At 44.6% G+C, this 13,852-nt stretch overlaps 1 protein-coding gene across 1 annotated transcript in view; it reads left to right on the forward strand.

The window, feature by feature from the left end:
* Positions 1–8,432, forward strand: part of LOC120021180 (sister chromatid cohesion protein PDS5 homolog B-like) — a 69,758-nt gene extending 61,326 nt beyond the window's left edge. Inside the window, exons 25-26 of the mRNA XM_038964817.1 lie at positions 5,048–5,180; positions 7,400–8,432. Coding sequence (XP_038820745.1) covers positions 5,048–5,180; positions 7,400–7,432 — 166 coding nt within the window. The 3' untranslated portion in view covers positions 7,433–8,432. The remainder of the gene's footprint in view (positions 1–5,047; positions 5,181–7,399) is intronic.
* Positions 8,433–13,852: the final 5,420 nt, after the last annotated feature.

Consider the following 13,852-nt stretch of genomic DNA (forward strand, 5'->3'; position numbering starts at 1 on the left):
AGCCTAGCATAGCGTCACAAGTAAATACTAGCATCTAAATATCATTAAATCACAAGTCCAAGACACCAGATGAAAGATACACATCTTGTGAATCCAGCCATCATTTCTGATTTTTAAAATGTTTTACAGGGAAGACACAATATGTAAATCTATTAGCTAACCACGATAGCAAAAGACACCACTTTTTTTGTCCACCATTTTTTCCCTGCCTAGGTAGCTATCACAATTTCGACCAAATAAAGATATAAATAGCCACTAACCAAGAAACAACTTCATCAGATGACAGTCTGATAACATATTTATTGTATAGCATATGTTTTGTTAGAAAAATTTGCATATTTCAGGTATAAATCATAGTTTACCATTGCAGCCACCATCACAACTCTCACCAAAGCAACTAGAATAACTACAGAGACCATTGTGTATTACCTAATTACTCATCATAAAACATTTCTTAAAAATACACAGCGTACAGCAAATGAAAGACACAGATCTTGTGAATCCAGCCAATATTTCAGATTTTCTAAGTGTTTTACAGCGAAAACACAATATAGCGTTATATTAGCTTACCACAATAGCAAACATCACAACAGCATTGATTCAAGCCAAAAATAGCGATAACGTATAACCCAGCAAAATATATTAAAAAAAATCACTGACCTGCTCAGAATTCTTCAGATGACAGTCCTATAACATCATATTACACAATGCATATAGAGTTTGTTTGAAAATGTGCATATTTAGCGGCACAAATCGTGGTTATACAATGAGAAAAGTAGCCAAGCTGCAAAGAAAATGTCAGGAGAAATCTTGGGAAAGGCACCTATTCTAATCGATAAGTAATCATAAACTTGACTAAAAAATACAGATTGGACAGCAAATGAAAGATAAATTAGTTCTTAATGCAATCGCTGTGTTAGATTTTTAAAATTAACGTTACTGCGCAATACAGCGTGCGCTAAAGCGAGACCGCACTGAAATTCATGGCGGAATTATTATTTGACATTTGTCAACATAAATACGAATTAACAGCATAAAGACTGCTTACTAGTTGCTGAGCTTCCATCAGAATCTTGGGCAAGGTGTCCATTCTCCAGAACAATCGTCTTTTGGTTGAAAGATGTCCTCTTCTCCTGTCGAAATAGCCGCTAACGTTAGCTATGTGCCGGAAAGGTGTCCAACTGGTGATAGCGCGTCACAAAGAAATCCCAGAAAATCGCAATAAACTGATATAAACTGCTATAAGTCGGTTTAAATTAACTACCTTATGATGTCTTTAAAACCTATAACGAATAAAAACATGACCGGAGATATAGAACTGCTAAAACGAAAGCTTTGCAGGACGCCATCGTGATGTCCCTCTTGCGCCAGGCGCCCCTTTGAAAAGAACGGTACTTCCGTTCCACGGGCTTATATAGGGCCCCAGATTGCGCAATCCACTCCATTCAAATTCTCACCGCTTACTGACATCTAGCGGAAGGCATATGCAGTGCATGTAGCCCCATAGATTACATGGGGACTTAAAAACTGACCCTAGAACAGGGACCTCGATTTCAGAAATCTCACTTCCTGACAGGAAATGTGCTGCAGAATGAGTTCTGTTTCACTCAGAGAAATAATTCAAACGGTTTTAGAAACTAGAGAGTGTTTTCTATCCAATAGTAATAATAATATGCATATTGTACGAGCAAGAATTGAGTACGAGGCAGTTTAATTTGGGAACGAAATTATTACAAAGTGCAAATAGCACCCCCTATTGCCAAGAGGTTTAACTAGTAAATTTGTAGCCTACAGCAAAGTGTGTTTAAATAATGTCTAACTTGTTAACAATTTCTGCTAGTTATTTTTTTGCTACCATGTGGGATTTAGCTTGCTTGAGCCTGCTAACTGAGTGTTAATTCACCTGTTTCCATACATGTTTCATTATAAAACATTTATCTTGCGAAGGAGTTGTTTTAATCTAACAGTTTAACTATTTATCTGTACATGGAATTGTATTTGTTTGTTTTTTTCCCACATTTTTTTCTCATCTTTACAGGAAAATGCCACGGGCACTATCTGATGTGGAGACATTTCACTGCAGCTAATGTAGAAGGAAAAGCCGTTTACATTTGCAAATACTGTGCCAAATCATATGTGAAGAATGCAACAAAGATGCAGAATCATCTGGCCAAGTGCATAAAGTTCCCTCAGCGCTCACAACAAGCAACCTCTGACAAAAATCTCTCTACTTCTATTCGAGGTGAAAATTATGAATCTGACACCTTATCGATAGCAAAAGCTCATGGTCCTCCTGGAATCAGAAGTTTTTTGTTGTTGACTCAATGGAGGAACGTAGTCAGAGGAATGCTGATGAATGTCTTGCTCGAGCTGTGTAGGCAAACTGGTTCACCTCTGATGCTCACAGACCATGTGTATTGAAAGAGATTTCATGAAGGTTCTTTGCCCAGCATGCACCACTCCAACCAGACATGCTTTATTACTCATTTGCTGGATGCAGAGTTCAACAGAGTTCAAGTGAAGGTCAAGCAAATCATAGAGAAAGCAGACTGTATTGTAATCATCTCTGATGGGTGGTCGAATGTTCGTGGGCAAGGAATCATTAACTCCAACCCTCAACCAGTATTCTACAAGAGCACAGACACAAGGGACAACAGACACACCGGTCTCTACATTGCAGATGAGCTGAAGGCAGTCATCAATGACCTTGGACCACAGAAGGTATTTGCACTGGTGACAGACAATGCTGCGAACATGAAGGCTGCTTGGTCTAAAGTGGAGGAGTCCTACCCTCACATCGCACCCGTTGGCTGTGCTGCTCATGCATTGAATCGGCTCCTCAAGGACATCATGGCACTGACAACAATGGATACACTCTACAAGAGAGCCAAGGAAATGGTTAGTTATGTGAAGGGTCATCAAGTTATAGCAGCAATCTACCTCACCAAGCAAAGTGAGAAGAATAAGAGCACCACATTGAAGCTGCCTAGCAACACCCGTTGGGGTGGTGTTGTCATCATGTTTGACAGTCTCCTGGAGGGGAAGGAGTCTCTCCAAGAAATGGCCATATCACAGTCTGCCGATATGGACAGCCCCATCAAGAGGATCCTCCTGGATTATGTATTTTGGGAGGGAGTGTTAAGCAGCCTGAAACTCCTGAAACCTATAGCAGTAGCCATTGCTCAGATTGAGGGAGACAATGCCATCCTGTCTGATGTTCAGACTCTGCTTGCAGATGTAAGAGAAGAAATCCGTACTGCCCTGCCCACTTCACTGTTGCTCCAAGCAGAGGAAACTGCAGTTCTGAAATGCATCAAAAAGTGTGAAGACTTCTGCCTGAAGCCCATACATGCCGCAGCGTACATGTTGGACCCCAAGTATGCTGGCAAGAGCATCCTGTCTGGTGTGGAGATCAACAAGACCTATGGTGTCATCACTACCGTGTCTCGCCACCTTGGCCTGGATGAGGGCAAGGTTCTTGGCAGTCTGGCGAAATACACATCCAAGGAAGGGCTTTGGGATGGAGATGCAATATGGCAGTCGTGCGAACATATCTCATCAGCCACCTGGTGGAAGGGACTTTGTGGATCTGAGGCTCTTTCGCCTGTTGCCTCAATCATCCCCCCAATCCCACCAACATCAGCCGCCTCAGAGCGCAACTGGTCCTTGTTTGGGAACACACACACACACCAAAGCACGCAACAGGCTGACCAATACAAGGGTTGAAAAATTGATGGCCAAACCCGGGCAAATGTAAGGCTTTTTGAGCCTGACAACGAGCCATTCTCAACAAGGTTGGAAAGTGACAGTGAAGATGAGGCCCCAGAGTCTGATGTTCAAGAGGAGGACATTGAGGAGGTCCAGGGAGAATACATGGAAGCCTGAGAGGAAGACAACCAAAGCTTTAATTTCTAGACTATCATTTTACAGATGTATGTTGAAAACGTTTTTGGGAGATGCGATGGATCAATGAGGATCATTCAATATTCCCTTTCTTTAGTTGTTCAGTGAAATCATCCCATGTGAAGAGTCAACTCATTTAATTAAAGTTCAATTCCTAACTAAATTGTTTTGGGGTTTTTTCTATTGGAAGGGTTTAATAATTTGCAATTGTCTACTTATGAAAAGGTTTATGTTTCTGTCTCCATATGATATGGTAAATATATATAATGCAAAAAAACATCTACATTTAAATGGTATTAATATTAATTGGCATATATTTCCCACGGAACGTTTCCACCTCTGAATATTCCCCAAAATGTGCAACTCTAACCTGATCTGATCCATAAGGGAAACTAGGCATCTACCAGCCCACTATCAGAATAGGGGGGGGCAATGTACCTGATCTGATCCATAAGGGAAACTAGGCATCTACCAGCCCACTATCAGAATAGGGGGGGGCAATGTACCTGATCTGATCCATAAGGGAAACTAGGCATCTACCAGCCCACTATCAGAATAGGGGGGGGCAATGTACCTGATCTGATCCATAAGGGAAACTAGGCATCTACCAGCCCACTATCAGAATAGGGGGGGGAAATGTATCCTTTGTTTTTTGTGCCCCCCTCTTTGGATCTGAAATCTCCATCGCCCACTAATTAACAGAGATTAAGCGTTTGAGCTAGTAATGTATTAATATTTATAAATGACATAGCCAATGAATATATATATATATATATATATATATATATATATATATGACCAGACCAAATTCAGATAGAAATGTGAGTTATAGATCTGTAATTCTCATTAAAAGCAAGTCTAAGAAGCGGTAGATCTGTTCTATGTGTGCTATTTCTATGCTTTCCGTGATTAAGTATTGTTTTGCGTCTTTTACTTCCTGTTTTGGATCGGTTTGGGGTCCATGGACCGATGCACTTGTATCTTAAACATTTGAATCAGGTACCGATAAGTGTTGGTGAAACGTTACGTCCCTAGTGTACGTGAAACAAATGTTTTGCATTTGTTTGCTTGTGTATGAGTGTGTGCAGCCCTTGTGTGTATGTCCTTGTGTGTGTCTAAACCAGCCTCCTCCCCTGTCCTATAGGCGTGGCCGTGGTAAGGCAGCAGCACCACCAGCAGCCAAAGAGGAGTCTGAGGAGGAGATGGAGACACCGGCTGAGGAAGAAGAGGAGGAGCAGGAGGAAGTGGAGAAGGAGGAAGAACAGACCACTCCTAAAGTAAAGGAAACTTCAACTCTGACCCCTAACCTTTCACCGCTAACCCGAAACCCTTTAACCCCCAATTGGATATACAGAAACTCAACCCTTTTGGTATCTTGTATGTTCTGTCCAGCTCTGTCTTTCAGGGTGGGGGTCAATTCAGGAAGAACACTGGAATTCCAATTATCTTTTTTCCTTTTCAATTAGCAAGAGGTGGAATTTGAATTTGGTTTACTTTCTGGATTGAACTGGGATTTAAATGCAATTGACCCTTGTTTTCTGGCTGTTTGTTCTATGTTGAATGTTAGTTGGTTAAATGTCAGACTGTCTGGCTGTTTGTTCTTCACTATTCAGAGTAAAAAAACTCACGGGCACTAGAGAAGCTTAACCAAGTTTAATTTTTCCCAAAGGGTCGACACAGCTGTATTCAGACAAAAGACATGGCTTCCACCGTGGTGGTATTCATTCCCCACTTTGGGTGGAGTCTCCTCCTTATCTCTAAACATTGCATCCTTCCTGCTAAGCAGGGAACTAAGTGATATGAGCCTTCAAATGGTTTCTCCCCTTATCACTACTGTCACATGTGATTGTTTTTCCTGCACTCAGCCCCTCCCAAACTTCATTATGGTATACCTCATGTCTCTTGTGTATCTAATGATCCTATACTCTGAGTATAACAACGTTCAAAGTTTACTCCAGAATCCAACACTACATGACCAAAAGTATGTGGACACCTGCTCGTTGAACATCTCATTACAAAATCGTGGGCATTAATATGGAGTTGGTCCCCCGCCTTTTGCTGCTATAACAGCCTCCACTCTTCTGGGAAGGCTTTCTACTAGATGTTGGAACATTGCTGCTATAACAGCCTCCACTCTTCTGGGAAGGCTTTCCACTAGATGTTGGAACATTGCTGCTATAACAGCCTCCACTCTTCTGGGAAGGCTTTCCACTAGATGTTGGAACATTGCTGCTATAACAGCCTCCACTCTTCTGGGAAGGCTTTCCACTAGATGTTGGAACATTGCTGCTATAACAGCCTCCACTCTTCTGGGAAGGCTTTCCACTAGATGTTGGAACATTGCTGCTATAACAGCCTCCACTCTTCTGGGAAGGCTTTCCACTAGATGTTGGAACATTGCTGCTATAACAGCCTCCACTCTTCTGGGAAGGCTTTCTACTAGATGTTGGAACATTGCTGCGGAGATTTGCTTCTATTCAGCCAAGAGTATTAGTGAGGTCGGGGACTGATGTTGGGCGATTAGGCCTGGATCGCAGTCGGTGTTCCAATTCATCCCAAAGGTGTTGGTTTGGGTTGAGGTCAGGGCTCTGTGCAGGCCAGTCAAGTTCTTCCAAACCGATCTCGACAAACCATTTCTGTATGGACCGTGCTTTGTGAACGGGGGCCTTGTCATGCTGAAACAGGAAAGGGCCTTCCTCAAACTGTTGCCACAAAGTTGGAAGCACAGAATTGTCAATAGTTAGTCCTTCCTCTTCCATTTCACCACAATACCGACCTGTTTTGATACTCAGGGATGATAGTGATCTCTTGCTTTTAGTTAGGTTATACATAATATATCTCTCACGCATGAATTCATCCTTAAACAAAAGATCATCAAGTTTTTTAAAATAAAATCTGTCTCCTTTAACTTGGCATCTTAAGCTTGTGTGCGGCTGCTCGGCCATGGAAACCCATTTCATAAAGCTCCTGACGAACAGTTATTGTTCTGACGTTGCTTCCAGAGGTAGTTTGGAACTCGGTAGTGAGTGTTGCAACCGAGGACAGATCATTTTTACGTGCTACGCCCTTCAGCGGTCCGGTTCTGTGACCTTGTGTGGCCTACCACTTCACAGCTGAGCCGTTGTTGCTCCTAGACGTTTCCACTTTACAATAACAGCACTTACAGTTGACCGGGGCAGCTCTAGCTGGGCAGATATTTGATGAACTGACTTGTTGGAAAGGTGGCATCCTATGACGGTGCCACGTTGAAAGTCACTGAGCTCTTCAGTAAGGCCATTCTACTGCCAGTGTTTGTGTATCGAGATTGCATGGCTGTGTGCTCAATTTTATACACCTGTCAGAAACGGGCTGAAATAGCCGAATTCACTCATTTGAAGGGGTGTCCACCCCACACACTTCGATGTATATATAGTGTATGTTGCGTATTAGTTGGTTAAACATCAGACTGACTGTTGATTGGTTTAACATCTGACTGACTGACTCTCTGATTCCACAGGGTCGACGGAAGACCGGAGGAAGAAAAAGATGAATGGAGGACAAGAAAAAAAGGAAGGAGAGAGAGAGAGAGGTGGAGTTGATCCTTGGACACTTGTCTTGCCTTCTCTAAAGGAGAGAGGGAGCGAAGGAGAGATGGAGAGAGTGGAAGATGGGAGGGATTAGACTTTTCTGAACTTTTCATACGCTGACGCTCCTACCGTTACACACACACACACACACACACACACACTCTTATAACATCAGTATCAATAACCGTAAGTTGTTTTTGTGATGCATTGTGATATTGTTCGCCACATCTGTTCGAGAGAGAGAGAGATCTCAGCTGATGAAGATGCCATGAGTTGTAAATAGTATCTTTCATGTCTGTGTTACGGTTGTTTTGTTGACTGACTGGGTGCTGTTGTATAGCTTTTAGCTCCTGTCTGTTCCAAATGCTACCGTATTCCCTATATATAATGCTCTACTTTGGTCTCTGGTCAACAATAGTGCACTGTATAGGGAATAGGGTGTTATTTTGTCCCCGGATCTGAAAGTGCGCTACTTGTTTTACCTTCAAAATGAAATCAGTTTTTAAACAAGGCCCTTTTGGCAATATTGTCTTTTTGTCATGTTCCCCTCTGTGTCCACTTCGCCTGAAACCCTGACTTCACCTGAAACCCTGACTTCGCCTGAAACCCTGACTTCGCCTGAAACCCTGACTTCGCCTGAAACCCTGACTTCGCCTGAAACCCTGACTTCGCCTGAAACCCTGACTTCGCCTGAAACCCTGACTTCGCCTGAAACCCTGACATTAGATTTCCCGTACATTTACTATTTTACTCTTTTTTGTGAAGTCAATCATGTAATTTTTCCTTTTGTAGTTTTTTAACAACAAAAAAAGTCAATTGGTTTGTTTACAGCATTGTATATTCACGCCTTGTTGAGTTGTCGTTTTTTTTTTTTTAAACCCTCTGGGAGAAAATTTCAGAATTGTGTCGGAATGTTGAATGTTTATTATAAATCAATAAAGTTTTAGTATTCGTTTCATTTGACACCTGGCTGGCACCTCCTGCTGCGATCAGATGTGGTTTTAGTGTTCGTTCCATTTGACACCTGGCTGGCACCTCCTCCTGCTGCGATCAGATGTGGTTTTAGTCTGAAAAACGCTGCGTTAGAGACTTGCTCTATGTCCCGAATGGCACCCTGTATAGTCCACTACTTCTGACCAGAGGCTATAGGGCAGTGAGCATACCACCCTGCATACCACCCTGCATACCACTGCTGGCTTACCTCTGAAGCTAAGCAGGGTTGTTCCTGGTCGGTCCCTGGATGGGAGACCAGATGCTTCTGGAAGTTGTGTTGCAGGGCCAGTAGGAGGCACTCTTTCCTCTTGTCTAAAATATATATATATATGCCAATACCCCAGGGCAGTGATTGGGGACATTGCCCTGTGATGGGACATTTAAACGGGTGTCCTGACTGGTCACTAAAGATCCCATGGCATTTATCGTAAGAGTAGGGGTGTTAACCCCGGTGTTCTGGTTAAATTCCCAATCTGGCCCTCATACCATCACGGTCACCTAATCATCCCCAGCTTCCAATTGGCTCATTCATCCCCGCCTCCTCTCCCCTGTAACTATTCCCCAGGTCGTTGCTGTAAATGAGAACGTGTTCTCAGTCAACTCAAAGGTCCCTGGTCAAATGTTGTGCACTAGATGGGGAACCTGTGCCGTTTGAGATGCAGATCACGTCGTCACATCCACCCAGTCAGCTCCTGTCTGTCTCTGTCGTATTAATAAAGTTGTCCATACAACGGGACTTTCTGTGGTTTCTTTATGTAATGTATACACTCACATTGTGTTGTTTTTGTCACTCCTACACACGGCAACTTCCTCAATCCTCTGGAGACCGTTTACAAAGTAAAGCAGTATGTAGGGAATAGGATGCAGGCTTAACACGTGGGATCAGTTGCTATGGGATACTGGCCGCTAGTTAGTGAAAAGTACAATTAAGTGTTTTTATTGTCATATGTTATCATTTTCTTATCTCTTTTGTCTGTCTCATCCACCTGGATGAAAAACAGACAGACACCAATCGAACTCATTCCCAAAGAGAGGAGGATCACAGAGTGTAGGGAGGGTGATTTATGCTGCGTGCCTGGTTGATGTGGGCCTTTAAGACCACCCTGGTTTCCTGAACAGCAACCCACTCTTCTGCAGCTTCAGGTGAGGGAAACTCCTGGAGGGGAGAGGGCATGTCGTCACATCTGGGTGGTTTTCCATCCACACTTCTCGTGATGGAGTCTGGTGTCTACAGCGTACTGCAGCACAGTCCCCCTGGTTGATTGATTTGATATGAGTCCAAATGAAAACATCAGGATTCGGGGTCAATTCAGGAAGTTCATAAATTCAGGAATTCAAATACTCAAATGTTTTTTAAATTGGGAACATTTTGAATTTGAATTGAAGTTTGGTTTACTTTATAAATTGCAGTGTAATTGACCCCAACCCTGGAAAGCATTATGGAAGTGTTATTCATCTCAGGTTCTCCATTCCCCCCAGACCTCCCTTCTTCAGCTTCTGCCTCAGTTGCTCACAGAACTCTTCAAACCTGGAATGAGAGGATACTAAAAAGGAATTGTAAACGTATGGTTTGTCAGTGGTCTAAATTAAGGGTTAAGGTTTAGAAGCTAGGGTAAAGCGATGGTCAAGATTAGGTATCGTTTCAGTGAGGTTATGGAAAGGGTTAGGGAAAGGCATAAACAGTGTACTTACATATGTATAACAAAAAGAAATGTACTGTTTTGTTTGTTCTCCACCACTTGTCTTTTCTTACTAGCACTGATGTTGCTGATAGCTGCTTTACTGAGGAACACTGAAATGTGCTGGTCTTACAAGTGTGTTTGGTCTATATCTCACCTAGCCTCATACGTACCAGGAGCTGATCTCATCTAGCCTCATACGTACCAGGAGCTGATCTCATCTAGCTTCATACGTACCAGGAGCTGATCTCATCTAGCCTCATACGTACCAGGAGCTGATCTCATCTAGCCGCATACGTACCAGGAGCTGGTCTCATCTAGCCTCATACGTACCAGGAGCTGATCTCATCTAGCCTCATATGTACCAGGAGCTGATCTCATTTAGCCTCATACGTACCAGGAGCTGATCTCATCTAGCCTCATACGTACCAGGAGCTGATCTCATCTAGCCTCATACGTACCAGGAGCTGATCTCATCTAGCCTCATACGTACCAGGAGTTGATCTCATCTAGCCTCATACGTACCAGGAGCTGATCTCATCTAGCCTCATACGTACCAGGAGCTGATCTCATCTAGCCTCATACGTACCAGGAGCTGATCTCATCTAGCCTCATACGTACCAGGAGCTGATCTCATCTAGCCTCATACGTACCAGGAGCTGATCTCATCTAGCCTCATACTTACCAGGAGCTGATCTCATCTAGCCTCATACGTAGCAGGAGCTGATCTCATCTAGCCTCATACGTACCAGGAGCTGATCTCATCTAGCCTCATACGTACCAGGAGCTGATCTCATTTAGCCTTATACGTACCAGGAGCTGATCTCATCTAGCCGCATACGTACCAGGAGCTGATCTCATCTAGCCTCATACGTACCAGGAGCTGATCTCATCTAGCCTCATACGTACCAGGAGCTGATCTCATCTAGCCTCATACGTACCAGGAGCTGATCTCATCTAGACTCATACGTACCAGGAGCTGATCTGACCCCTCTGCTTTTCTTTCTCCTCCTTCAGGGTGGAGGCTTATTTTTGTCTCTCACTGAGGTTCTCCACCTTAGAGATGTCTCCTCTCAGCACCGTCAGAGTCGAGGCTACGTCCTCCTGAAGGTCCTCCCCCCAAAAAAGTACTTTAAGTTGTACTTTAAAGTATTTTTACTTAAGTACTTTACACCACTGCCTGTCGGACCCCCTGCCAACCCCGCCACTCAGGTACAATCTGATGACCAAGGCCCCTCCCTCTCCATGAGGCGGGGTCCTAACTCGTGATATCCCTCCTCTGCCTCGGGACCTGCTCAGCAGGAAGTAGACGGGGTCATTGCAGGGTCAGGGTCAGGGTCAGGATTAGGGGGTTGGGGGTCAGGGTTAGGGGGTTAGGGTAGGACATAACTGTTTTATACATGTTTACATGTTCACTGCTCGGGGACTGCTCAGCAGGAAGTAGACGGGGTTATTGCAGGGTCAGGGTAGGGTCAGGATTAGGGGGTTGGGGGTCAGGGTTAGGGGGTTAGGGTAGGACATAACTGTTTTATACATGTTTACATGTTCACTGCTCGGGGACTGCTCAGCAGGAAGTAGACGGGGTCATTGCAGGGTCAGGGTCAGGATTAGGGGGTCAGGATTAGGGGGTCAGGGTCAGGGTAAGACATAACTGTTTTATACATGTTTACATGTTCACTGCAGACTGCAGATGTAAATGATCTGTTAGCTAAATCTGGTGCAACGAATCCCTTCTCACTTCTGAGATTAATGTTCACGTTTTTGTTGTACATTGTCCCTGTCCAAATAAACATAATAAATGAATGTAGTATTTAATATGGTGTAGCAATCCTTCCTAATATGAACCTTGTTGACCTTATTGGCTCGATGCCTTAGGCTGTTCGACTTTCATACCAGCAACCCCGGCTCACTTCCCTGTCTCTCTGTTCCTTACAATATGTTGATTTTGATTATACACTGAGTTTACAAAACATTAAGAACACCTTCCTAATATTGAGTTGCACTCTCCCCCCTTCTGCCCTCAGAACAGCCTCAATTCATCAGGGCTTGGACTCTACAAGGTGTCGAAAGCGTTCCTCGGGAATGCCTGGCCCATGTAGACTCCAATGCTTCCCACAGTTGTGTCAAGTTGGCTGGATATCCTTTGGGTGGTGGACCATTCTTGATACACACAGGTGACATGAATAAGAGATCATAGCTTTCACCTGGATTCATAGCTTCATATCATAGCTTTCACCTGATCAGTCTATGTCATGGAAAGAGCAGGTGTTCATAATGTTTTGAACACTCATTGTATGTCCGTCCCAGTCGTCTGTGTGTGTTAATATGTCCGTGCGCGTGTGTCCAGGTGGAGACCCCACCCAGGATGTGGACACCAGTGTGTTTGTGTGTCCAGGTGGAGACCCCACCCAGGTTGTGGACACCAGTGTGTTTGTGTGTCCAGGTGGAGACCCCACCCAGGATGTGAACACCAGTGTGTTTGTGTGTCCAGGTGGAGACCCCACCCAGGTTGTGGACACCAGTGTGTTTGTGTGTCCAGGTGGAGACCCCACCCAGGTTGTGGACACCAGTGTGTTTGTGTGTCCAGGTTGTGGACCCCACCCAGGTTGTGGACACCAGTGTGTTTGTGTGTCCAGGTTGTGGACCCCACCCAGGTTGTGGACACCAGTGTGTTTGTGTGTCCAGGTGGAGACCCCACCCAGGTTGTGGACACCAGTGTGTTTGTGTGTCCAGGTGGAGACCCCACCCAGGTTGTGGACACCAGTGTGTTTGTGTGTCCAGGTGGAGACCCCACCCAGGATGTGAACCCCAGTGTGTTTGTGTGACCAGGTGGAGACCCCACCCAGGATGTGAACCCCAGTGTGTTTGTGTGACCAGGTGGAGACCCCACCCAGGTTGTGGACACCAGTGTATTTGTGTGACCAGGTGGAGACCCCACCCAGGTTGTGGACACCAGTGTGTTTGTGTGACCAGGTGGAGACCCCACCCAGGTTGTGGACACCAGTGTATTTGTGTGTCCAGGTGGAGACCCCACCCAGGATGTGAACCCCAGTGTGTTTGTGTGTCCAGGTGGAGACCCCACCCAGGATGTGAACCCCAGTGTGTTTGTGTGGAACATCTCAGGTAACGGAGAGCTGAGGCTCTAGAGGAGTTCCAGGCCCCGCCCCTCCGCCAGGCACAGCACTGTGCAGACTATGCTTCCATTCACCAGCAGGTGGAGCTCTTTCTTCTGCTCTACATGTATACAGAGTTCCTAATGGCAACCTATCCCCTATCCAAATGGCACTCTATTCCCTATCCAAATGGCACCCTATTCCCTATCCAAATGGCACCCTATTCCCTATCCAAATGGCATCCTATTCCCTATCCAAATGGCATCCTATTCCCTATCCAAATGGCACCCTATTCCCTATCCAAATGGCACCCTATTCCCTATCCAAATGGCATCATATTCCCTATCCAAATGGCACCCTATCCCCTATACAAATGGCACCCTATTCCCTATCCAAATGGCACCCTATTCCCTATCCAAATGGCATCCTATTCCCTATCCAAATGGCACCCTATCCCCTATCCAAATGGGACCATATCCCCTATACAAATGGCATCCTATTCCCTATCCAAATGGCACCCTATTCCCTATCCAAATGGCATCATATTCCCTATCCAAATGGCACCCTATCCCCTATCCAAATGGCACCCTATTCCCTA

The sequence above is a fragment of the Salvelinus namaycush genome, chromosome 26 (genome assembly GCF_016432855.1).
Source record: "Salvelinus namaycush isolate Seneca chromosome 26, SaNama_1.0, whole genome shotgun sequence".
Taxonomy (NCBI): domain Eukaryota; kingdom Metazoa; phylum Chordata; class Actinopteri; order Salmoniformes; family Salmonidae; genus Salvelinus; species Salvelinus namaycush.